Source organism: Pithys albifrons, chromosome 14, assembly GCF_047495875.1.
Source record: "Pithys albifrons albifrons isolate INPA30051 chromosome 14, PitAlb_v1, whole genome shotgun sequence".
Taxonomy (NCBI): domain Eukaryota; kingdom Metazoa; phylum Chordata; class Aves; order Passeriformes; family Thamnophilidae; genus Pithys; species Pithys albifrons.
The window spans coordinates 16,432,715-16,455,841 of NC_092471.1; the positions used below are offsets into that span (position 1 = coordinate 16,432,715).

Below are 23,127 nucleotides of genomic sequence, written 5' to 3' on the forward strand. Positions count from 1 at the left end.
CATCCGGATGTTGGCTCAGTCCTGCCCATCTCATCAGCTCGTCTGCGTTCGATGTGCCCACGTCTTTGACCTCTTCGCCTTCAGATGCCTAATTAACTTCACAGTTAACGTCATTAACAAAGGGAGCGTTTCTGGTCCGCGTGGTCGTGGATGGGGTAGTTTTCTGAGCACTGGAGACAGCGCCGGCCACGGCTGCTCAGTACAGCCTGTTCCTGAGCGCTGGCTCTTGCACAACATCTTTACCTACGGCAAACAGGCGAGGGGGCTGCCCGCCCATCCCCGGGGCCTCTGGTCCTCCCGTCAGCTCCCGGCCAGGACAGCGGGCGGGCACCGGGCTGGACAGCAACGCCCCGGGCTCCTCCTCCCTCTTTCCCGTGTTCTTTCTCTACTTTTATTATATTTTCTGTCGGATTCCCACGCTGTGCCCCGCCGGCAGCTGCCGCGGCAGGTGCGGCCCCGTCGGCCCCGCAGCGCCACCTGGTGCCACCGCCAGCGACCGCCCCCCGCCCGCACGGCCGGGACCCCCAGTGACCCCTCGCCTGGCTCCCAGTGCCCCCTTGCTTGGCTCCCAGTGCCTCCCCCGCCCCGGAGATCCCCAGTGAACTCTAGCCTGGCTCTTAGTAGCTACCAGTGACTCCCAGTGTCCCCTAGCCTGGCTCCCAGTGTCCTTGGAGGCCCCCAGTGCCTCCTTACTTAGGCCCCCAGTGCCTCCTTGCTTGGTTCCCAGTGCTCCACCCCCCCTCGGAGATCCCCAGTGAACCCTAGCCTGGCTCGTAATAGCTCCCAGTGACTCCCAGTGATCCCTAGCTTGGCTCCCAGTGCCTCTCCTACAGGCCCCCAGTGACCCCTAGCCTGGTTCCCTGTGACTGTCAGTGACCCCAAGTCTGGGTCCCAGTGTCCCCCCGTGCTCGCCCCCGCCCCGCCTGCCTCCCGGAGACCCTCCTGTGCTCCATCCACCCCACTTAGGGTGGCCCACAAATCCTCCAGTGCCCACCAGTGTGCTCCTGTCGAGCCCCCCCGAGTGTCCCCCACCCAGCCTGATCTCCCTCGCCTGGCCTCACTAGCCGGTGTCCATGGTGTCCACAGTGTCCCCCCAGTCTGCACCCCGTCACCACTTGGGACGCCTCTTCGTTAAGGGCGTATCACGGGACAGGGCGTGTCGCGATATGGCAGCTCCCGTTCAGTGCCGGGCGGCGTGTCTGACTCAGCCGCCCGCGGTTTATCACAGAGGCCGAGATTGCGGCCCCGCCGGCTTCTCCCGCCCCGCACCCCTGACTGCCCCTGACTGCCCATTGCCCCCCGCCCCCGCCCCGTGCTGGGGCACCTCGAGTCCCCCTTCAGTCACCCCGCAGTGCCACCCTGCCGTCCTCGTGCGGGGGACACGGGCACCGCTGTCACCCCGGGCAGGGGATGGTGTGCAGGCTCCTGAAGCCCACCCAAGGCGAAGGGCAGGGGCGCCGTGTCCCGCGCAGGGTGCTGGGTGGCGGGACCTTGGAGCGGGACGCTCGAGTTAATCGTTGACAAGTTGTTTGCCTTTCGCGGCTGCACTTGTACACATTAAATCTGGGTTTTGGTGGCTCCCCAGGGGCCAGCCAGTAGCCTGCAGCCGCAGATCGATTTGCCCCAGGAGCTGGGGGTACCCAGAGCTGTCCCCCGGGAGGGGGTGCAGGGCTCCAACGTGGTGTGTGTGCCTGGCTTGCAGAGAATGTGGCGGGGAGGATGCTCATAGCAGGAGTGTGGCCACGAGGACCAGAGGGCTCCCACGGGACCATCCCGGGGGGCTGGCCCTGCCTTGCTGCTGCAGTGGCCCCTGGGCTGTCCCCGGCGGATACTCAGCTGCAGTGGTTGGTGCTGGTGGGTGTGAGTACAGGCTGGACACACCTGCGGTGTTTACTTGGCAGGGCCAGGTAGAGCGAGTACTGAAAGACAAGGCTGTTTGGGAGGGGGTGGGTGAAGGGCTGGAGGGCAGTATAAAGTCCAGGCTGTTGCACTGCAGCGTGAGGCTGCTGCGTTCCCTGAGAGGTTTGGTTTTCCTGGTGTTGAGGTGAGAAGCTGGAGGGCACAGAATCGCTGGGAGGGGGTGGCTACAAGTCCCCCAGCTGGGCAGCACCAGGGGACCCAGGGTGAGGGTCACAGAAGGGATCAGCCATGGGCCAGGAGGGCAGAGCTGGAGGTGCTGGTCCCCATGGGAGAGCAAGGAGAGGGGCAGAGAGTGGGCACTGGCTGGCCTCCCCACAGCTTTGCTGCAGGGTCTTGGCCCACTACCATTTGCACAGCTCCAGACACTCACACCCGGGGCTAAGGGGAGGAGGTGGCATTTGGGAGGGTGTTGTTCCCCTGCCAACTTGCAGGTCCCACAGCCGGTGGAGTTTACTGGATATGCTGGTCCCCACCTGAGTCAGGGGACAAAACCCAAGGGACATGGCACCGTCTCTGCAGGAATGGGGCACAGTGTGGTGGTGTGGTGGGGGCAGCAGCACAGAGGGGCATGGCGGGGGGCAGTGTGAGCACAGGGGTCGTTGCCCCACCAGCATGCCTGAGCAGTACAGCTGCGTCAGTGGGCCTGTCTTGGGAGAGAAGCAAAGCCCCCACCGTGCTCAGCACTGAGGGCAGCCCAAGCCAGCACGCAGCCAAGTGTCACTCCAGCAGACTCTTTCCCATGTCCCCAACGGGACAGGGCACAGACAGGGCAGCTCCAGTGCCCTCACAGCTGTTGCTGCCAGCACCAACCCCCTGGCAGCACAGCCTTGAGGGCATGGCAGGACTCACAGAAGGGGCACTCAGGGCACCCAGCCCCACGGCTGCCCACAGAGTGCTCAGTGCCAGACCCTGCTTCAGCCTCAGTGCCCTGTGCTGTCCATGTAGGATGGGCATGCAGCTCAGCTCTGCCATGCATCCTGGGAAGGGAATGGAGCTCCAGACAACCTGTGTGTCCTGCTCAGCCCAGTGATGTCTGTGGCGTGGGTCCTGCAGGAGGGCTGTGGCCGTGGTCGGGGTGTGGTGGGGAGGTGGGAGTGGGTGCGGGGCCGAGCAGGAGAATGCAGCACACAGGCACTTTGTTGGGCCAGGGTGGGCGGAAGTCAGGGCGTTAGATCTGAATGCTAAAGTGTGTTGTTCAGTGGCCGATAAAGGCCCCATTGTATGTAAATAGTTTATAAAGCAGCATATGACTTCCAGTGCAGGGCAGTGGCAGAGAGAGACAAGGGCAGGCGGAGCAGAGCTCTCCTGCGGGAGGCATGAGACCTTAGAGGGGCCACTGGGGGCAGCTTGCAAGGACCCTTTCTCACCGGCAGGTACGAGTCGCCAGGACCCTCCACAGCAGGGGGGGCTGGAGGGCAGGTCCCAGCCCCCCAGCCCCGTGGGGGTGTGGGAAAAAGCTCCCGGCACTGCTCAGTGCCAGTGGGGTGGCTCTGGTGGGGTGGGGGTCTGTGCCTAGGGTTCAGGGTCACTTCATGCTCCCCCGGCAGGGATGGCTCTAGGAGGGTGGCAATGCGTGGCTGCACAGGGGGTGACTCCCAGCTTGAGGTTCCCTGGCCCTGCTCCTGATGGGAACGGGGTGACAAGGGGAGGGATGTGCTGGTGCAGAGGAACCCATGTAGCTCCCTTGGGTTCATTCCTAGCCAACAAACTCAGTGCTGGGTGTGGATTAGGGGTTCCTGTGGAGATGTGGGAGCTTCACTCCCATCCTCTGTGGCAGATGCGGTATAGGATCCTTGTGCCAGTGTGGGGTGGCAGGGCAGGAGCAGCCAGCACTGGAGGGCCAGCCAGTTTCCTGCCTGCTCTGGCCAAAATGCTGCTTTGAGCCCTGTCAGCAGCAGAAGCCACTCTGCCATCCTGCTTTCTGTCCATCCTGCTGTCCTACTCCCAGGGCTGTGACACCCAGTTTCTCCCAGGCCCCTCCTGGGGCTGCTGCCACCAGGTTCAGGATGTGGTGGCTCTCAGCTAGGGGCCCTTCCTGCTCCTCTAACATCATCTCTCACTGCTCTCTCCTGCAGACGTGAGAAACAATGAACTGGGCTGGGCTCTACACAGTGCTGAGTGGGGTGAACCGCCACTCCACCGCCATTGGCCGCATCTGGCTCTCTGTCATCTTCATCTTCCGGATAATGGTGCTGGTGGTGGCAGCTGAGAGTGTCTGGGGGGATGAGAAATCTGCCTTCACCTGCAACACGCAGCAGCCTGGCTGCAACAGCGTCTGCTATGACCACTTCTTCCCCATCTCCCACATCCGACTGTGGGCCCTGCAGCTCATCCTCGTCACCACACCAGCCCTGCTTGTAGCCATGCACGTGGCCTACCAGCAGCACCAGGAGAAGAAGCTGCTGGTGCTGACGGGGCATGCGGATGCCAAGCACATGGAAGAGGTGAAGAAGCACAAGATGCGGATAGCGGGTTCGCTGTGGTGGACGTACATGTGCAGTGTGGTCTTCAGGCTGCTCTTTGAGGCTGTGTTCATGTACATCTTCTACATGCTCTACCCGGGCTACCAGATGATGCGGCTGGTCAAGTGTGAGGCTTACCCCTGTCCCAACACTGTTGACTGCTTCATCTCCCGGCCCACTGAGAAGACCATCTTCACTGTCTTCATGCTGGTCACCTCCAGCATCTGCATCGTCCTCAACATGGCAGAGCTGGTGTACCTGGTGGTACGAGCCTGTGCCCGCCGAAGCCAGCACCACTCCAATCCCTCGTCAGGGAAGAGCTCCTTCTATGGGCACAAGCATTCCTCCGAGTACAAGCAGAATGAGATCAACCAGCTGCTGACAGAGCAGGATGGTTCCCTCAAGGACATGCTGCGCCGCAACTCTGGGCTGCAGGAGAAGGGTGACCGCTGCTCTGCCTGTTAGGGTCAGCGGTGCGGGGTCCCTGCCCCACAGTCACCCCCTGGCCTTGCTGCTGTCCCTGTCCCAAGGACAGCATTCCTCAGGTGCCACTCTGGCTCTCCTAGATGGCCAGAATAGCATCTTGGGCCATTAAATCTCCATTCTCAGGTGCTGCCTTCCTCCTTTCTGCTCTGGCTGGGACATGCTGGGAGCTGGGGTGCCAGTATGGGGTGCCCACTCCTGCACCCAAGCCCTGGTGGGTGCCAGTAGGGGCTGTGGAGGCTGCAGTGCCTGGGCTGAGCTGTAGCTGTGGTGCCCTGGCAGATAGCTTGCAGGACCAGTGACCCCTGGGTGGCATTGACCAGTGTCCAAGGGCTTGCGCTCCCCCAGCACCAGCCCCTGCAGCCCCGAATATATTTAGAAAAGTGCCCAGACCAAAAATAGAGGCAAAAAGTTTCCCCAGTGGCTGTTCCATGTGCCAGTCACAGTGAAAGCCAATGGGGCACACAGCTGCCTCATGCCCCAATAACCCCATGTCCGCTGTTGGGTGAACGGACAGAGGGAGCCTGGCAGATCTGTCTGCACCCGCTGAGGAGCTGGGGACCAGCTGGGAAGGGGCTTTGCAGCATCCTGCATCCCGGGAGCCGACGGCGTGGGAGTACTGGGCTCTGCTCCACGCGCCCATCTACGGTGAGGGGTCCCCAGGGATAGCCACTGCAGGCGTTCCCCGTGGTGCTCCCAGCTTTCTGCTGGAAGCCTTTGCTTCCAGTGTCCTCCTTGTGACAGGTTAGTGGGTCCCTTGGGATGGGGACACTGCAGGAACAGCCTTGGGTTGGGTCTGTGCACTCTTGCCCATCGCAGGGACGGGGTGGCAGTTTGGTGGGTTGTGGGGTGGCCATGTCTGGAGGGTGGCTGTCTTGCAGGGCAGCACGTGCCATGGGGGACTGGAGCCTGCTGGGGCGGCTGCTGGAGAATGCCCAGGAGCACTCCACAGTGGTGGGGAAGGTCTGGCTCACTGTCCTCTTCGTCTTCCGTATCCTGGTGCTGGGGGCAGCCGCTGAGCGGGTCTGGGGTGATGAGCTGTCTGGCTTCTCCTGCGACACGCAGCAGCCTGGCTGCCAGAATGCCTGCTATGACAGCACCTTCCCCATCTCCCACCTCCGCTTCTGGGTCCTGCAGATCATCTTCGTCTCCACCCCCAGCCTCGTGTATCTGGGCCACATCCTGCACCTGGTGCACCTGGAGGAGAAGGCACAGCAGCAAGTGGCAGCACGGGCCGGCAGCGGGGCCAGGCGGCCACGCCCCAGGCAGCCCCAGCTCCCCGCGAGGGACACGCGGGGACAGGTCTGCTTGCGAGGGGCCATCCTGAGGACGTACATCTGCAACGTTGTCTTCAAGGCTCTTCTGGAAGTGGGCTTCATTGTGGGCCAGTACGCCTTGTACGGGTTCCAGCTGAAGCCCCTCTACACCTGCAGCCGCTGGCCCTGCCCCAACACTGTCAACTGCTACATCTCCCGGCCCACTGAGAAGACCATCTTCATCCTCTTCATGCTGGGGGTGGCCTGCGTGTCCCTGCTGCTCAACCTGGTGGAGATCTACCACTTGGGCCTCACCAAGTGCCGGCAGGGGCCAGGCCCCAGGTCCCGCATCCTAACCACTCCTAGTGCCCCCTTAGGGCCCCGCAGCAACCGTGTCACCCTGCCCAGGGTCGGCAGCCCCCTGGCTGCTGGCAGACCTCCCCATGGCCTGGCACCTCTGAAGAAGGCAGGTGCATGGCTAGGAGTGGCTGGTGGGTCCCCCAGGGAGATGCGAGCAGCAGACCTGACAGTGTGAACGTGGCCTGCTGGGACAGTCAGGAATGGGTGATGCATGGGTGGCCACAGTGGTGCTTCAGTCTCCAGACACTCATGGCATGGATTCCATGGCCAGCATGAAAGTTGGACATGGCTCTGGGCACACAGCTCAGCTGCTCCCAGCACTCCTGGGAGCAGCAGGGCTGAGAGTCAGCTGGGATGTGGGACCAAATAAACAGTCACTGCACTGCCCTTGACTCCTGCTTTGCTCACATGGCATTGCTCTCTGATCCTACGGACACACTGCACAGCCAGGGCATGGCCACTGCTGGGGTGGGTTGAGCTGCAGCTTTGTCAGCAGGTGACATATCAAAAGAAGCAGGGTAGGGACAGGTATGGCATGCCAGGCTGGCACCAGGGGGCACTGGGTCAGGGGCCATCCCAGCATGCACAGCTGGCAAGCTACAAGTGCAGGCAGAGATGGACAGGAGGGAGGTGCACAGCAGCAGTGGGACACTGGCCCTGTTCTCCTGCAATGCTCACCCTGCCCAAGGGGGAAAACCAGGGGCTGCCAAAAGTTTTCCACATCTTTATTTGAAATGAATGGTTTCCAGAGACACAGGGTTAGTCCTAGGGCCCTGGCATCACTACAACAAGATTGGTGAGCAGCTCACTCTCCACATGGACACAGAGAACAGATGGCCCTGGGCCAGGGCCCAGAACAATATATACAGGCTCAACAGGAGACCCATGTACAGCTCAAGAAAACTGACCAGAACACAAGGAAGGGCAGGAGGCAGCAGGGAGCAGGACAGCTGGAGCCAAACTTACCCTGGGCAGGGCACTGGGAATCTGCTGCTGTGGGAGGGAGGGGAGGCCAGGCAGAGCTCCCTGTTTCTGCCAGCAGCTGCCCGAGCCACTGGCTAGAGCAGAGGTTCCCACTGATGGCACCTTGCATGGGAGAGAGGACTTACGCCAGGACAGGGAACAGTGGGGAAACAAGGGCAGAACTGGCACAGACCCATCTCCCTGAGTTTTCAGCTGACTCAGGAAACATTTACCAAACTGAGAGAGACATCCCAGCTGCATAATGAGTGAGGTGTCCCCACGGCAAGGCCAGATCTCTGCCCTCACATTCCAGTGCCAGCTCCCTCTGCTCTCTGAAGCCAACCCAAACCTCTCCCACACCTGCAAAAAAGCCCTTCTCCTGACCCAATAGTTCTCAGGCAGCCTGTGGTCTATCACCACTGGCCTGAAACCCCAATCCTGCCCCAGCAGCAGAGCTGTTCCTGCTGTGCCACCAGCAGCCTCATGAGGAAATGATAAAGGAAGAGGGAAGTAAAAGCTTCAGGGGCGCTGGTCTCATGGTCACCATCTTTGTGCAATTCCTGGCTTGGGGCAGGGGCAGAGGTAGGGGAGGGGCAGGGCTGAACGTAGGGGGAGCAAGGGCAAGGGGAGGTGCCCCAGGGACTCTCAGAAGGGCAAGGGGAGGTGCCATGGGAACTGGCCCTGGGAAAGATGGTTCACCCAGCAGCCAAAACTGGAGGCAGAGCTGAGTGTGGGGGCCATGTATGTAAGGGAGGCCTGTAATGAGCAAGACAGGATGTCCAAGTCTGGTAACAATGAAGGGACAGAACTGCTGCAGCACCATCCCCTCCTATGCTGCACGGCTCCTGCCCTGCAGCGGGAGGCAGGAAGATGAGGTGTCCAGGGCTGGAGCGCAGCCAGCCCAGCAGCACCTCGCTCTTAGTCCATGTCATCCTCCAGGCTGTTGAGCCGACTGTGCTCCTCGTAGATCTCCCTGACAGCCAGGATGCGGTTCAGCATGCTCTCCAGCATGCTCCGGTCCATGGGGATCACCGAGTACCACAGCGGCGACTCGGCGATGCACGACCGCTCAGGCTGCAGGTAGAACACATCGTTGCGGTTCCGCAGACTCTCGGGACTGTAAAGAGAGAGGGAGGTCAGACCTGGGGTCTCAGCTTCAGGGGCTCAGACAGCCTGGCCTGCCATCATGGTTAGCAAGGGGGACTCAAGCCTTGTCACAGCCTCTCATCATTCAGCAGGATGAGGACACAAACTGAGCCTGCAGCTCGTTGCTCAGGACCAAAATCCCTTAACACTCAAGCACCCGGACTCATACTGCACACTCCTGCCAGTCTGGAGAAAGGCAAGAAGTGGAAGAGGCCATGGTCTATATATGCAGCACAAACCCTGTGCAAGGCTTCAGGCTAACATACAAATATTCAGAAAGTAGCAGTCACTAAAACTGAGTGCTGGCCCCAAAATGGCACATGCCCATTCTCCAGAGAAAACCTCACCATTTGGAGAGATAGAACTCATAGAACTTGACTGGGCATCGGAGGGGGTTCATCTTGTTCTCCCGCTGCTCCAGCATCGGCACCTCCTCCTCACGCTTCCGTTTTCCAGAGCTGCCATCTGCAGAGGGGGAGAGAGCTGGATCATGGCTGTATCCCAAGGAGGGAAGCAGGGGGAGGGACAGATGTTCCCTCAAACCCTACCTCGGCTTTTCTTCTGCTTGGCAGGAGCGCAGTAGCGGATGCTCACCACCTTTGTCACACCACGGGCAGTGGTGCACTTGCGGGACTGGCGCACCACGTTGGTGAAGGAGAGCTGCATGTGCTCCTCTGCCGTCTGCAGCCCAAAGAACTTAGTGTTGAAGAACATGAGGGTGTTGAGCAGCACAAAGGGTGAGTAAACACCCAGCTGTTTGCACTCCCAGAGGTGCTCCTCCTCGACACGGGAGAAAACAGTGTCTGCAACACAGAGGAAGAACCAGGTCACATCAACAGTGCCTTGTGGCAATTTCTTTACCCTGCCCAGAAGAGCTCACTGTGCTACCCTGACACTTCACAGTATCTTTTTTTTTCCATAAGGCTGTTTCTCTAGAGCCATCAGCAGAACTAGATGTTGGCTCTGCCCAGCCATGAGCCATCCCAGAACACAGCCAACCCACAGACAAGAACCCACATCAATCCTAACCACTCCTCACTACAGATGGCCACAAAGTGAACCCCAGGTCAATGCTCTACCACACTGAGATGAAGGAAAAGCAGCAGGCAGGAGAGACACAGCCAGGTCCTGCACGGACACATAGGTCTGGAATCAAATGCCTCTGTCTGGGACAGCCAATATGCAGAGGTGAGGCTGGATCTGTGACTGTCATGACATAGCAGGGAAGGCAGCCCAGATCACAGCATCACAGCATCATGAACAGTCTCTGCAGAGCTCTAAGTCCATTCACAAGGCAGTAGCACAGCAACCTTGGCCAAGGCTTATTAGCACAGTGTGCAGGGCTCACCATGTGCTGGGAACATAGACAAGCACCAGTGTGCCCCCTGGTCTGGCATGCTCTTTGCCAAAGGGTGGAGATATCACTGTAAAAGTCTTGCAAAGATTCAAACTGTCCCAGAATACAAAGAACACATGCTCTGCTCCCAGATACTCTGACTGTGGGCTACAGAAGTTGCTGAGGCATGAACTATACTGGCCCTGCTGTCAGTCTGGGTCAGTCTGACCCCAAGACACAGCAGGACTGTGCTGCCTATGCCAAGAAAGAGGGTCGAGGCTGGGGGAGCACAATCAGACCAGGGGATCCAAGGCTGGAAGCACAAACTGGGTATGTGTGGTGACTGAAGGTACTCTTGAAGACACGTACTATTTGGTAAGATTGTAGGTTGCCACCCACTCAGGGACTTGTTCAGCTCCTGCACGAAGGTCAGGTAGTAAAGGTCTGTAAATATATTCACCATACGATTGTTCTCGAGCAGGTACTAGAAAGGACAGAACACACAGTCAAGAGAAACATAGCACTACTTGGAATGCAAACCCTCCCCAGAGGCCACACATACAGAGCATGCCTCCTTGTACCACCAGAGCTGCAGGGCAGACACTTCTGAGAGCTGCAAGGAAAACCCTGAGGCATGACAAGGCAGACTTGGTGGTGAAGAAGGGAATGAGTTTGGGGAGATCTCCCAGCCCTCCTCAAGGGTGTGCAAGAATGGTGGAAGTCTGAGGAATAGTTGCCACTCTATTCTCTGAGCTTGGGAACAAAGACCAAACCAGGTGGGCTGCTGTCCTGGGGTGAGGCACTGAAGGAGATTTCAGTGAGCCTCTCTGGGTCCCCAGAAGGCAGAATGAAGGGTAAAAGCTTCCCTCTCACCAGCTCTGACCCCTTAAGTCTGGCTATGGAGGACTGGAGGGCAGCAGGGCGTCCCTTACCTGCTGAATGCCAAGGCAGAGGTAATAGATGCTGTCCGGTTCATAGCGCTCTCCGTTGGGCCGTGTTATCTCCTTGACAAACTGGGCCAGGCCATAGTTGAGCTCAGCTGCTGAGCAGGCTAAGATGTCTTCCTTGATCCTCATGGGCTTGGCTGTAGAAACAAGCACAGTAGCCTCAGACAATAGCCTGCAAGGTCAGGAGCACCTCAGCACCCTGAGATCCAGCTTCCAGGAGGTTTCTGCCACTCCACTGCACCCAGACAAGGCACTTACGGCCAAATCGCAGCTCCTCTCCCTTGCTGGTCTCTCCCCCTGCGTACTTGGCTTGCACCCAGGACTTCCAGGCATTCACACCGTACGAGTAGTTCAGGACTGTACAGCTGGGCTGGCTGCTCATTGAGTCCCGGGAACAGCTTTCAGAGAGCACCAGGCGCTTCTGCCCCTGCAGAGAGGTGTACTGTGAGACTGGACACCTACCTGGGACAGACGCAAGAGTTCTGGCCACCCTTCAGACCTGCTGACTGCAGTCTGTGACTCCCAGTGTGCCTGTGGCCATGCCAGCAGGCACCCTTCTGCTGGCAGTCAAGCCAAGAAGGCCCATTAGTTACGAGGACCAAAGGAAAGAGACCCTATGACCTGTAGCATTCAAAGCTCCTCTGAAGTGACAGGCAAGTATTTTCATTCAAGGCCCAAAGGCCAAGCATGCCCTGAAGGGCAAGGGCACAACCTTTCCAGCATACTAAAGCCTCTGGCACACTTCAGCTCCTACATTCCAGATGCCAGCTCCCACTCCACGCCCAGAGAGCTTTAAGCAGGCAGTACACAGAGACAGCTCACCTTTCGGACAGCTCGAGGCAGATCTTGCTCTGTGGACACATCATCTGGTCCCACCAGCCCACAGTCAAAGAGGAAGTCCACACTGGGGTTGATGTCTAGAGGGTCTGGAAGGAAATACAGGCAGAAAGACTCAGCTGAGACTTCTCATCCTGTCCCCTGCACTGGCAAGGTTTTACAGCAAGATGAAGAGGGAACACTTCAGATCCTCCATCACTGCCTGCCATGAACTTTTAGCCACTGCTCAGCAAAGGAAATACAATTCTGGCAGATGATGCTAAGCTATCTCAGAATAACCAGAGACCCGTATTTTCCCCTCTGGCAGTTTTTTGTTCATTTTTTAAACCTGAGGAACATTCCTGTTGCCCTTGTATGAGGTCACCCAGTACAGGCACCTCAGTTCAATCCTTTGCTGCTACCATCCTGCTCAGCACTGCAGTGCCCCTGCAAGTCCCTGCCTCTTCTTCCACCTTCTGCCTGTTAAAGGGCACTCAGCAATTCTACCATTTCCCAGGATGCCATGCCCTGTCCAAGTCTCTCGCCTTACTGGATCTTCTGGAATCATCATCCATAAACACATCAGTGCTGCTGCCTTGCTCTCTCTGTATTAAAACCAGCTTCTCATTCTGCCTCCTCAGCAGGTTCTCTACAGATAAGTTAGCCTAGACAAACACACACTCCTTCAGAAGTGGTGGTCTCCTCCCCTCTGCTGCAAGCAGTCATGTGCAAGGCTCAGTCCCAGGCCTCAAGCCTGGTCAGTCAGAGGGAATAGGGAGGTAATTTCACACAGTTCTCAGTGCTGCTGGCAGCAGTCAGCTGAGGGCAGCAGGAGAATCCTGCTGCAGCACAAGCAACCCTACACAGCTGCTGCCCCCAGCTCTTACTCTTAGGGAAGTCAGCCTCCAGGTCCTGGCCCGGCTCATCGAGGACATTTGCCATCTTGACAGCCATAGCCAACACATCGTCCCGTGCTGGTCCAAACAGATCACAGTCCTCCAGGAGACCCTCTGCACTCTGGTTACTCACCAGGTCTGCAAGGCAAAAGCAGATCATAAACCCAACTTTCCTGAAAGACTTTTGTCTGTTTTCCCTGTGACAGCTGGAAAATGATGTTGGGCTCCCTGTGTGCAGCAGAGTCCTGTGCTCAGAGCAGCCCCACAACATCTGCACTGTCCAGCTCTCCCTGGACAGCAAGGCACTGGATGTTTGATGAGGCACTCACTGGGGTTTGAGGAACAAAACCCACAAATAAAAAGACCTGTAAGATCAGGACTGCTAGTTTTCTAGCTGGGAAGCTGCTACTTTAGGGAAGAATTGGAACAGCCACCTGAATAAACTAACAGTCCCTCAAGACTGGCACCTTCAAAAGGGACAGTGACAAACAGTGCTCTCTGCTGAAGCTGCTCCCTCTTGGTACCTCCTCAGCAGAAGTTGAGGACTTGCTCTTCCCTGCTTTCCTTTTCAAAGGCTTTGGGAGACCCACAGTCCAGGCAAGTGTTTTAGCTTCAAGAGCTGCCAAACCGCCCTAGATCCCAGCTGTTGGACCAGACCAAGACATGGCAGAACTTACCACACAGGTCTGAGGAGGCCTTGTCCAGTTCCTCAGCCTCTGCAATCATCTCAGCCATGGCCAGGATGTCAGCTTCTAGGGGATTGGAGGGGATCTTCACCTTCAGTTCCTCAATGGTCTCCACAATCTTCTCTGTGCTCTCCAAGGTCGTGGGCAGGAACATTGGCACAGGCACCTGTAGACAGCAGCACATCAGGCAGAAAGCATACTCAGTTGACTGATGCAAAAGCAGAGGCAGGAGAAGATGAACAGGGAAGCAGGTACGCTGCAGCAAGGCAGGACCAAGATAGTAAGAGAACAGGAGCAGGTGAAGTGCATTGCTTACCGGGACAGGCATGGAGAAAGGCACAGGTACTTTCTGGCAGTACATATGCATAGGCACAGGCACGAAGATCGGGACGGGGATTGGCAACACAACCACCTGGGGCTTCCAGTCAGCCTCTGACAAGAGCAAAAGTGTATCAGTCAGCTTGAATCCAGAAGCTCTTTCACCCATCCCCACTGCACACTGACATGCCCCCAGCCATCCAGCACCACAGCCTTTCCAGCCACCAGCTTCTCTGATTTGTGGGTAGAGCTGGAGCAGCAGCAAGTCAAGCCCAGCAATAAGAGAGGCTTGCCTTAGCCAGAAGTGCAAGTCCTGCACTTATGTAGCCCTGCCAAGAGGTCCAGTTGCCTTGCACATGCTGGAGATAACACACACATGCCCAGCAGGAGCTGCCGTGGAACATGCTCAGCAGACAGCCCTTGGACAAGCTAGTAACCTCCAGAGCAAGAGGAGCTGTCCCACAAGAGGTGGGATCATGCTACAGTGCTCTTTGCATCTCTCCTACTGCTGCTGATGGAAACGCACTCCCTACCCCCAGCCCTGCCATGTATGTCCTGACTCCTCAGCATAGTGCCAAATACAATTTGTGCAATGTTTCAAGCTGGATTTGGAATCTGGAGCAGGGATGTGCCACTTGCCTTTCCAAAATGCCCCTGTAATCCTGCAGTTAGGTCTTGTTTTCCTACCTGTCTGACATCCTTTGGACTTCATTTCTAACTTGCATGAAATGCCCCGGTTCTGCATCAGTGGTTTACACATGGCAGCTTTGTTTTTCCGAGGGGTGGCTGGAACCAGAGGTGGGGCAGGAGGCGGTGCAGCTGAAGACGTTTGGGCTGAGGAGGCCTTTGCTGATAGCTGAGGAAATGTAGAAAGAAGGAGGTTGATGTCCACTTGAGGCAGCACAAGCTCTTCCCTACTACAAGTACAGCTGGAGTGACTGCAAAAGCACCTCCTGGGACCTGGCAGTTCCCAGCACACATGTGGACAATCCCACAGTCAGGCCTGGATGAAGGACTGCCAAGCTGCTTCTGGCAGGCAGCAAACCTGTGTGGTGTGTCTGCTGTGCCAGGAGTCTGGCACTCGTGGCTCCTGTCCCATGGGGCAGAGGGGAACAGAGGTACAGGGACTATACCAGGCACAGGAAAACCTTGTGGAAAGAAGAGCCAGTGCCACAGCATCAAGCTATTCTGGAGTTCATCATCAACACCTGGGGAATGATTATTCTTCCCCCTTGCAGGAGTTATGCTGATACTGCCCTCCCTAGGAGCTCTTATCAGCTCCCACTACCCAGACATCTCAAAATGCATTGCTTGTAGAAGAACAAAATCTCCCTGAGCAATGGCAGAACTGTTTTCTCTTTAGGCACAGCACTTTTGTGCTATCTTGCACTCCAGTGGGTCTTACCATGTTAGTCTCTGTCTTCTGTGTGGAAGGAACAGTTGGTTTTGGATCTGAAGTCTGACCTGTAAGAGAAAGCAACAACTCTTAAGTTCAAGAGCTCATGGGTCAACATGTCCCACTGCTGGGACTGGAGGTGTGAGCAGCCAGAGAGCAGGGACAGGGTCCCCAGAAACTGCTCCTGGCCACTCCAGGAACAGGTAATGTTTCCACAATCTCTAGCCCTAGCAGCTCAAAAGACACTATAACTCCAAAATCAAGTTTATTCCCATGTCATTTTGTGCTCCCTTGCAGTCCACCCCATCCCCATCACAGCAGGTCAGGAGAAATCCCAGCCCCTTGCAGAGAGAGGAATCCAGGGCTCTATTCCCAGCTCTGCCTATTGGCTTGCTGTACCGAGCCATGGCCCCTCCCTGTGCCTCCATATCCCTGCTACAAATATCTTGGCAAAGTGCTTCGAGATCCTTAGGAAGAAGGTGACAGAGACAGCAGTAGCATTAGGAGATATCCTGAAAAGCAGAGAGACAGCTTTGCCCCAGCCCTAGGGATGCAGGCCATTCCCCTAAGGAAAGAGAGGTAAGAGGCGCATGTGACAGACAGTCTCAGGTGGTGACAGCATCACCCTGCCCTGGATGATAATTCCAGCTCCTTTGCTCTGCAGAGAACCTGCACCCATCTCAAAGGCTTATGAGCCAACAGAGCACCTTCATCCCAGTCTCCAGTAAGCCTTGGTGGCTGGCAATACGATCTGTCTTTTACAACACTAACTGTGCACCATGCATGGAGGAGACACCTGCAAGGAAAGCAGCAGGTCTCAGCACCCAAAGGTAATGGCGGGTCCATTTATACCTCCTACATACAGACAGGCTCTTCAGGAAAGATCCAGATTCCTGATGGTCCAACACGCAGGCCGTGCACTGCGCAGATTTCCTCTGTCCCAAGGAAACGCAGGCCAGCTCTTGTGCAATTGGAGGCCTGGCAGGCTCCACTTGCTGGCCACCACAGTGGGAAACATGCAAATTCCAGCGGTTGGAAATTCCCTAGTCTGTAGCTGAGCAGTCAGCCAGAGGTTCTACAACAGTCTCAGTGTCCAAGAACTCACCCTGAGAGCCCAGAGTGGATGGGCAGCAGATCCAGGTACGAAACATCAAAGGCTTGACTGAAAAAAGACAAGCTATGGCGCCTGAGCAGAATTTCTGCTGCAGTTGAACCAAAAGCAAACATGACTGCCCCCAGGCCAATGATTTAGGACTTAGGAAACAAGATTCTCCTGCCACAAAGCTCCATGTGTCCAGGTTTCCAGGAAAGCTGTGATTGTTCTTTACTCTCATCTCAATACCAACAAAGAGCTGTCAAAGCATTGCCCGCCCAGACTGTGACTTGTGACCATCTATCCTCTCCAGCTGGACAGCCCCATGCAGAGCCAGTTGTAGGAAAATGCTGAAATTAATCCCAAGGAGGACAGCGCTGGAGAAACACCTTGAATGACTAAGAGACGTGCTGTTCAAGTTTTAAAGTGTAGTTTTACTTGCAATAGGGTCCATTTTTTATTGCAAGCCCCAGTCCGATTCTGTTACCTTGTCTGTGCTGTGCTGATGATCACCACACCCTGTTTATTGTATCCCTCGAGCTTCTTTGTTCTCTTGATGAGTACCCATCAAGCTGGTTTGCCTCCTGCGGTGCCCGCCCCCAGTCAGGAGCCCCGGGGTTCCCAGGGCTCCCAGGCCCCCCTCTCCTCTCTGCCCTGCTATTCCAAGGTGGGAAACCCCGTGTGTGAGACTCCTATGCTTCGTGGCTGGGGGAGGGCAGGACCAGGAGTGCAGCCAGCCCTGCCCCTGTCCTAAATCCATTGGTTAATGGACCTTAGACCCTGCCCCTTCCTAAGTTTTCACCCAATCCAGCCCCAGATCTGGCATTTTCTCCCTGAGATCTTATGAAACCTGAGGGATTGTCCCAATAAACTCTCTTGCCTGGAAAAAAAAAAGAAAGCTGATTTTGCAGACAGGTTTACATGTAAGAGGCTAGGTATTTAGCCACCTCAGCATTGATTAGTTTTGGATGTCTAAGCTCTGATACACAGCTTCCCATGGCTTCACTCTACAAAATATATTTACAACGTAGAAGAATACATCTACAAGATATCTACTGCCAGTTCCCCTTGGAAGTGATTGGGCATAGTGCTGTAGCAGAAGCTCCTCAACCCTGCATTACATGGACTGTTCCCAGCAAAAGAATGGCTGCTTATATGACCAGCAACAAGCACTGTCAGGATCACCATGTTGGTAGCAGCCACTGGGTCACAGGAATTAAGGGTTCTAGGCTACCACTGGCTGCAACAGAATAAGCAAGTAGTTGGCAGCTCTGCCCAAGATGGGCCTGAAATGCAGGCAGTCACTTGTGAGCTGGCGATGCAGCTGCCAGATCCACAGGAGACCCTGACTAGACCAGGCAGAAGCTGTTCTTCACCATGAGCTGACAAGATGCTCCTTCTGAAATCCCCTGCACAGTACAGTGGGCTGGAAAGCCCTCTGTGTCAGCAGGTCCAGGCTCCAGCACCCTTTCTTTGCAAACTCAGCAGTATGCCCCAGTCCTGGGGCAAGGCTGTCCACAGCTATCCCAGAGCTGGCAGAGGATGGGTGTGCCAGAACACACAGAGGGCCAGTGCCACCTGCAGCTTTCACCAAGCACAGCAGCTGCTGGGGCAGCCTGGAGCTTGTGCTCAGCTGAGCACTCACCACTAATGAAGGGCTTTTCCTTGGCTCCCTTCAGATCCTCACAGGGTGCACAGAGAGGCAGCTGTGGCACAGTGAAGGATGATGCCCCACATACCAAGCAGCAAAGTTCTTGGGGGCCTCCAGACATGTGGTGGAGGATGCCTGAGACTTTCATGGTTGTTGGTGGTGGAGAAGGTACTTCTGAGTCTTGTGGTCCATAGCTCCAGGGAGACAAGGGCTAATGGTTCCCTCTGCAGGCAGAATTTACCCACTGTGCTTGTGTCCCAAAAGCAGTGTTACTGGACCCTTCAAAGTGATATGTCTTGAAAGCAGTGGACAAATGGAACAGAATGGCTAGGGCTGTGGAATCACTTGGTGAGCTACAGGAACCAGCAAGTTTCATATCTCTTCCTCTCCCAGACAGCACAACGCTATGAACCATCAATTGACTTCCCATGGGCACTCCCGTGCCAGCAGAAACCAACAATTCTTTATCCAGGTCACTCCAGTGTCCCGCCACTTGAGCTGTCACTTCACACAGCTTTTTATGGAGTATGGTTCTTGGAAGGCAGGCTGGGACTCCCCAAGCTGGGGGAACCTGCTGCTTCTGGAGGAGCAGCTCTGCTTTGCTGTCTAAGCAGCAATGACATCCAGAGCTTCCTCCATCTTATGATCAGCCCACTATTGACAGGAGAGGAACCAGAAGAGTCTGGAGATGGAGGATGAGGTCTCTCACGTGAAGGTCCTTGCCTTGGTTTCCCCTCCTTGGCACACCCTAGCCAGGGTTTCACACCTCATGAAATCCCAGGGAGGGCAGCAAAGTCCTGAACCTGCAGTGCAGGTATGTGTTGGAGCTTGATCCACTGAAGCAAGTCCCAAGATAAACTGCAGGCATCTTAACTAGATCCCAGATTACCAAGGAAATCATGGCCTATGAAAGACCAAGCAGATGAGACTGTGCAAGTGTCCAAGGGCCAAGCGATGTCTTGTCACTGTCACTACGAGCACCTTCCATCCTGAGGGATCCCAAAGCACTTTGCAATCTTCCATAAGCAATTGGCTCAAGTTAACGACAGGAAATGAGGCAACAGGCAGCAAAAATCTCCTCTCCAGCTGGAACTCCATGGATGCAGAATGGGGTTATCTGGGACACAGGTTGGCAACTCCCCAAAGCTGCAGTGAACTTTGTGTAAGTGGTAGGACTCCAATCTAACATCGCAAGACAAGAGTGCCTCCAGCAGCTCAGTGCTCCCTCAAGGCCATTTTAGGTTCAGCTCTGGCTGAGGAAAGCCCACCTACAGCATCACCAGCACCACTTCCTGCAGCACCCTTCTTTGTCCTTGAATGTTTCCCATCCAAGCACTGACCTGGCCCAATCCAGATTAGCTTATGAGATCTGAGAAGGTCACAGCTCGGAGGTGGTGTGGGGCTGCAGGTGGAATTGTCATGCCAAACCACGCTGTCCCCTAACCCTGTAAATCGAGCTCTCCGCTGGCAACTTGAGGATGTTAAATCCCTGAGTATCCTCGCTAAGAGTGTGAGCTACAGGCAGCACGCTGGCACCGGCTCCTCCCGTCTGGGCCCTGTGTGTCATAGAACCATAGATGTTAGAGATGGAGAAGCCCATTAGGTCCCACTCCGTCCTTTCCCCCCCAGGGGCCAGTGCAGGATTGTTCCCTAGTGTCTCCTCCAGTCCCAGGCAGGAAGCTTCCCCCCTGCTGTTCAGTCTTCCCTGTGTCTCTCAGACTGAGCTATGCAGGTCCCCTCCCTCCCTCCTACTCACTGTTCAGCAGGCTCTCGGGCCCCTTCTGCGTGTCCAGGTTGGGCTGGTTCTGTTGATTGTAAAATCGCAGCAGACACTGCTGGTTGCAGAAGTGTTTGATTTGCCCCCGCCAGTGGATGGTTTCCAGCAGCTTCCCCTGACGCTTGCAGGCATGGCACCGAGCTGCCTAAAGCCCGCATCAGCAGGAGAGAAACAACGAGTAACTAACCACACCCCCTCCGAGTGCAACACAACTCTCCAGTGAAAGGTGCACATAGCAAGGTGCTGTGAGCTTCCCCACAGCAGTGCCCTGCCAGTGCCAGCCAGGGACTCCAGCGGTGCGAACTTCTCACGGCAGCCCTAGCCGTGGATCCAGCACTGTGAGCTTCCTCAGTGCAGTGCTCTGTCTGGCAGGATCAGCTGGGGACTCCAGCTACGTGAGCTTCCCCGTAGCAGTGTCCCGTCATTGCCAGGCAGGACTCCAGCAGTGCCAGGTTCTCCGCAGCAGTGCCAGCCAGACTCCAGCAGTGCGAACTTCCTCAGTGCAATGCCCACTTATCTGGGTGCCGTGCCCACCACAGCACTTAGCACAAGCTGCCAGTGCCAATACTGACCTTGAAGTACCAGAGCAAGTATTTGCTTTTGCAGTCTTCACTACAGAAGTCCCAGGTGCTGCCCTCCAGCTGCTCGGTGACCGCCCGCTGGCAGGTCTGAGAACAGTAGGTGCAGGTGATGCAGCACAGGCCCAGGTTCTTGGTGAAATCCTGTTTGTAAAGAAGCACACACCCTGCGGAGAAACAATAGGAGTGAAACCTTCCCAGGATGAACTGGGGGCCTCCCTGACCCAAACACGACCAAACTCCAGGTCTGCCGAGACAACAGAGCACACGCAACACACTGTAGGGAACAATCCAGCACTGGCCCCTGGGGCTGGGATAAGATGGGACCTCATGGGGACTTGCCATCTCTCACCTCCATGCTTCTAGGAAGAGTCTGACTCCAACCTCCTGTGTGCAGGAACCCAGCAGGCAGGGCAAGGCCAGGTCAGGCCAGCCCAGACGCAAGAGCGTAGAAGTGCATGATGACAGGAGGAGCGGAGCTGCCACCTGCTGTCTCCCCAGCCCCCAGAGAGAGAAAAGCTGTGAGAAGGCCCTCCCCAAGGACACAATGAACGGTAAAGATCTTGCCCTAGGGCCTGGCTGGACAGCAAGCCATCCCCACTACAGTCCTCCCTTCACTGCATGGCAAGGCTCTTGCCCCAGGGCCTGGCTAAGACAATCTCCCCTCTGTTCCTCTCCATGCTCTCTTCTCCTCCCCCAGCATGGGGGCTCTGCCTTTCCCATGCCTTCCCCAAGTACCTTCACTGCAGAAGTTCTTCTCCACTCCAGAGAAACGGATCTTCTCATGCAGGAGCTTCTCCTGCTTGCAGTGTTCACACTGGGACACCACCCCACGCAGCCGCTTGAAGTCCTCACAGCAGTCCTTGCAGCAGAACTGATACACCTTGTCCTGCCAAAGAGACCACTGCCAGGTCAGCCAGGCTGCCAGAAGGTTCCCACACTTCTCAAGGAAGCAGGAGAGACTACAGGGCTGAGTCAACTCCCCAGCTCAATTGGCACAGGGTTTGGCAGAAGTGGTCTCCTCCTGCCCTTCTGACATCCCACTGAACACCAGGAGTGCAGCACTTGGCACAGTCTCCAGGCAAGTCTCTGCAGCCAAAGCTTTCGGAGAGCTGGCACAGGAGGAGCTCTGCTCTGAGCAGGGAGAGGAACGAGCCCTGCAGTTCTCACCAGTGTTGGCCTCCACCTCAGCATCCTCCTAGGGAAGGTCCTCACCTGCCAGTCTAGGATCTCCGGCTTCCCACTGAAAAGATTGTGGCAGTAATGGCAGCTGAGGTGGATCCCCCCTTCTGGGCTGGTGCGCTGCAGAGAAGAGACAGCTTGTTGAGGGAGAGGTACATGGAGGGCAGCAGTCACCTGCTTCTCACTGTCACCACTGCCTGCCTCCTCCATGGTCAAAGCAGCCCACCTGGCCCCACTCAGACCTGCTGCCGCCAATGGTGACTCAGTCAGTCTATCAGATCATGCCTCAAGCTCCTGGACAGCAATTCTTGACAGTAATTTCACTTTGTTTCCAGTGTGCTGGGTCCAGCTCTTCTCAGGAAGGCAATCTTTCAAGCTGCCACCCGTCTGGACTTAAAAATATCAAGAGATGGGGCCTCCACCACCTCTTCTCTAAAGGTGCTTGGTTTCTGTTTTCAAGGTAATGCAATTTCAGAATTCAAGCAGTCTTTCTCTTCCCACCATCTTCTAGATTGAACAGCCATTTGGCATTTGGTGTCTAGTCCACGAGGATATATTTATTAATAAAGTTATCTTCCTGGTCTTGTTTCTGATAACCTCAGATAAGGCATTCTATTTTTGAAGCCCAAATGTAAATTTTATACGTTTTTTTTCAGAATACTTCCAAGTTTTCTTCAATATTGAAAATAAAGATTTCCTATCTGTCCTATCTGTGCAACATTCTAGTTAGCTCTTTTGCTGCCTCACCCTCAAACTTTAACTCCTTGTTCTTCTGCTTGTGCTTGTGAGAACTTAAATAATCCTTCCCTCTGTGGCTGTAAACTGAGACACTCATACTGAACAGCTTATCTGCTGTAATCCCAAGGCCTTTTCAAAATCCTTACTTTCCCAGGACTTGCATCCCCACACTACTTGAGTAATGCTGACATAGGATCTTGCACTGAACTGCATTTAAGCACAGGTTAGAAGGAACCGGCCTTGTCAATCAATGCAATTGCTTTGATTTCTGTGACTGCCTTGACTTCAGCATGGGCTAAGGTCACCAGTTTTTCTTTCATCTGCAACATTTTATCATGCTTACTTTGACTTTATTGCCACATGACTGATGAAGATGTTGAACTCTGTTGATCAGTGTTAAGTCCAGCTTAATACTGATCCCCAAGAAACCATCTTGAAATGTTCTCTTCAGCCATTTCTCTTTGACAAAAGTATTCTGAGATCTGCCAGCAAGACAGTTCCTAATCCAGGTTATGCCTTGATTCACTCATATGTTACAATGCTGGTTTTACATGGCAATAATTCAAGTTAGGTGAATTAGTGCAATCTCAGGTAAGTGGAAAAAGGGAAACATTGCAACCGTTACTAAAAGGCACAGAAAGGAGGACCCTGGGAACAACTGACCTGTCAGCCTCACTGCTGTGCCTGGGAGGATCATGGAACAGATCCTTCTAGAAGCTGTGCTAAGGCACATGGAGGACAGAGAGGTGATTTGAGACAGCTGACATGGTTCCACCAAGGGCAAATCCTGCCTGACCAACGCAGTTCCTCAGTGGAGTGACTACATCAGTGGAGAAGCAAAGGGCTGTGGGGATGTCATCTCTCTGGACTTCTGTACGGTCCTTGACATGGTCCCCCACAACATCTTTCTCTCTAAACTGGAGAGAGATGGATTTGTTGGGTGGACTGTTCAGTGGATGAGAAACTGGTTGGATGGTCACGTGCAGAAGGCAGTGGTCAGTGGTTCAGTGTCCATATGGAGATCAGTGACAAGTGGTGTCCCTCAGAAGGCCATACTGGGAGCAGTACTGTTCAATGCCATCATCAGTGACACAGTGGATCCAGAGCACCCTTCACAGGTTTG

At 55.6% G+C, this 23,127-nt stretch overlaps 3 protein-coding genes across 7 annotated transcripts in view; 2 read left to right on the plus strand and 1 right to left on the minus strand.

The window, feature by feature from the left end:
* The first annotated feature begins 1,956 nt into the window (after positions 1-1,956).
* GJB1 (gap junction protein beta 1) lies at positions 1,957-4,992 on the plus strand. Its single transcript, XM_071569225.1, has 2 exons — positions 1,957-2,044; positions 3,996-4,992. Exon 2 carries the CDS (start codon positions 4,008-4,010, stop codon positions 4,845-4,847), a length of 840 nt encoding a protein of 279 aa, XP_071425326.1. The 5' UTR covers positions 1,957-2,044; positions 3,996-4,007; the 3' UTR covers positions 4,848-4,992.
* An 86-nt stretch (positions 4,993-5,078) lies between these two features.
* On the plus strand, positions 5,079-6,863 carry LOC139678413 (gap junction alpha-3 protein-like). Its single transcript, XM_071569224.1, is given in 3 exon segments — positions 5,079-5,673; positions 5,676-5,748; positions 5,750-6,863. Coding segments are annotated over 3 exon segments (1,026 nt in total). The 5' UTR covers positions 5,079-5,627; the 3' UTR covers positions 6,657-6,863.
* A 328-nt stretch (positions 6,864-7,191) lies between these two features.
* Positions 7,192-23,127, minus strand: part of ZMYM3 (zinc finger MYM-type containing 3) — a 33,895-nt gene continuing 17,959 nt past the window's right edge. For 4 of the 5 annotated variants that reach the window (XM_071569216.1, XM_071569217.1, XM_071569218.1 and 1 more), the window contains exons 10-25: positions 21,300-21,386; positions 20,823-20,973; positions 20,079-20,251; positions 19,486-19,651; positions 14,995-15,053; positions 14,277-14,445; positions 13,588-13,703; positions 13,263-13,437; positions 12,577-12,723; positions 11,696-11,799; positions 11,132-11,300; positions 10,859-11,010; positions 10,296-10,410; positions 9,139-9,393; positions 8,938-9,055; positions 7,192-8,561 (exon numbers count right to left, since the gene is read on the minus strand). In XM_071569216.1, coding sequence (XP_071425317.1) covers positions 8,363-8,561; positions 8,938-9,055; positions 9,139-9,393; positions 10,296-10,410; positions 10,859-11,010; positions 11,132-11,300; positions 11,696-11,799; positions 12,577-12,723; positions 13,263-13,437; positions 13,588-13,703; positions 14,277-14,445; positions 14,995-15,053; positions 19,486-19,651; positions 20,079-20,251; positions 20,823-20,973; positions 21,300-21,386 — 2,355 coding nt within the window. In that variant the 3' untranslated portion in view covers positions 7,192-8,362. The remainder of the gene's footprint in view (positions 8,562-8,937; positions 9,056-9,138; positions 9,394-10,295; positions 10,411-10,858; positions 11,011-11,131; positions 11,301-11,695; positions 11,800-12,576; positions 12,724-13,262; positions 13,438-13,587; positions 13,704-14,276; positions 14,446-14,994; positions 15,054-19,485; positions 19,652-20,078; positions 20,252-20,822; positions 20,974-21,299; positions 21,387-23,127) is intronic. The other variant, XM_071569220.1, reaches the window with a different exon arrangement.

Excerpts from the sequence above, each read along its gene's own strand:
- GJB1 (XM_071569225.1), top strand. The coding sequence starts at position 4,008 with ATGAACTGGGCTGGGCTCTACACAGTGCTGAGTGGGGTGAACCGCCAC.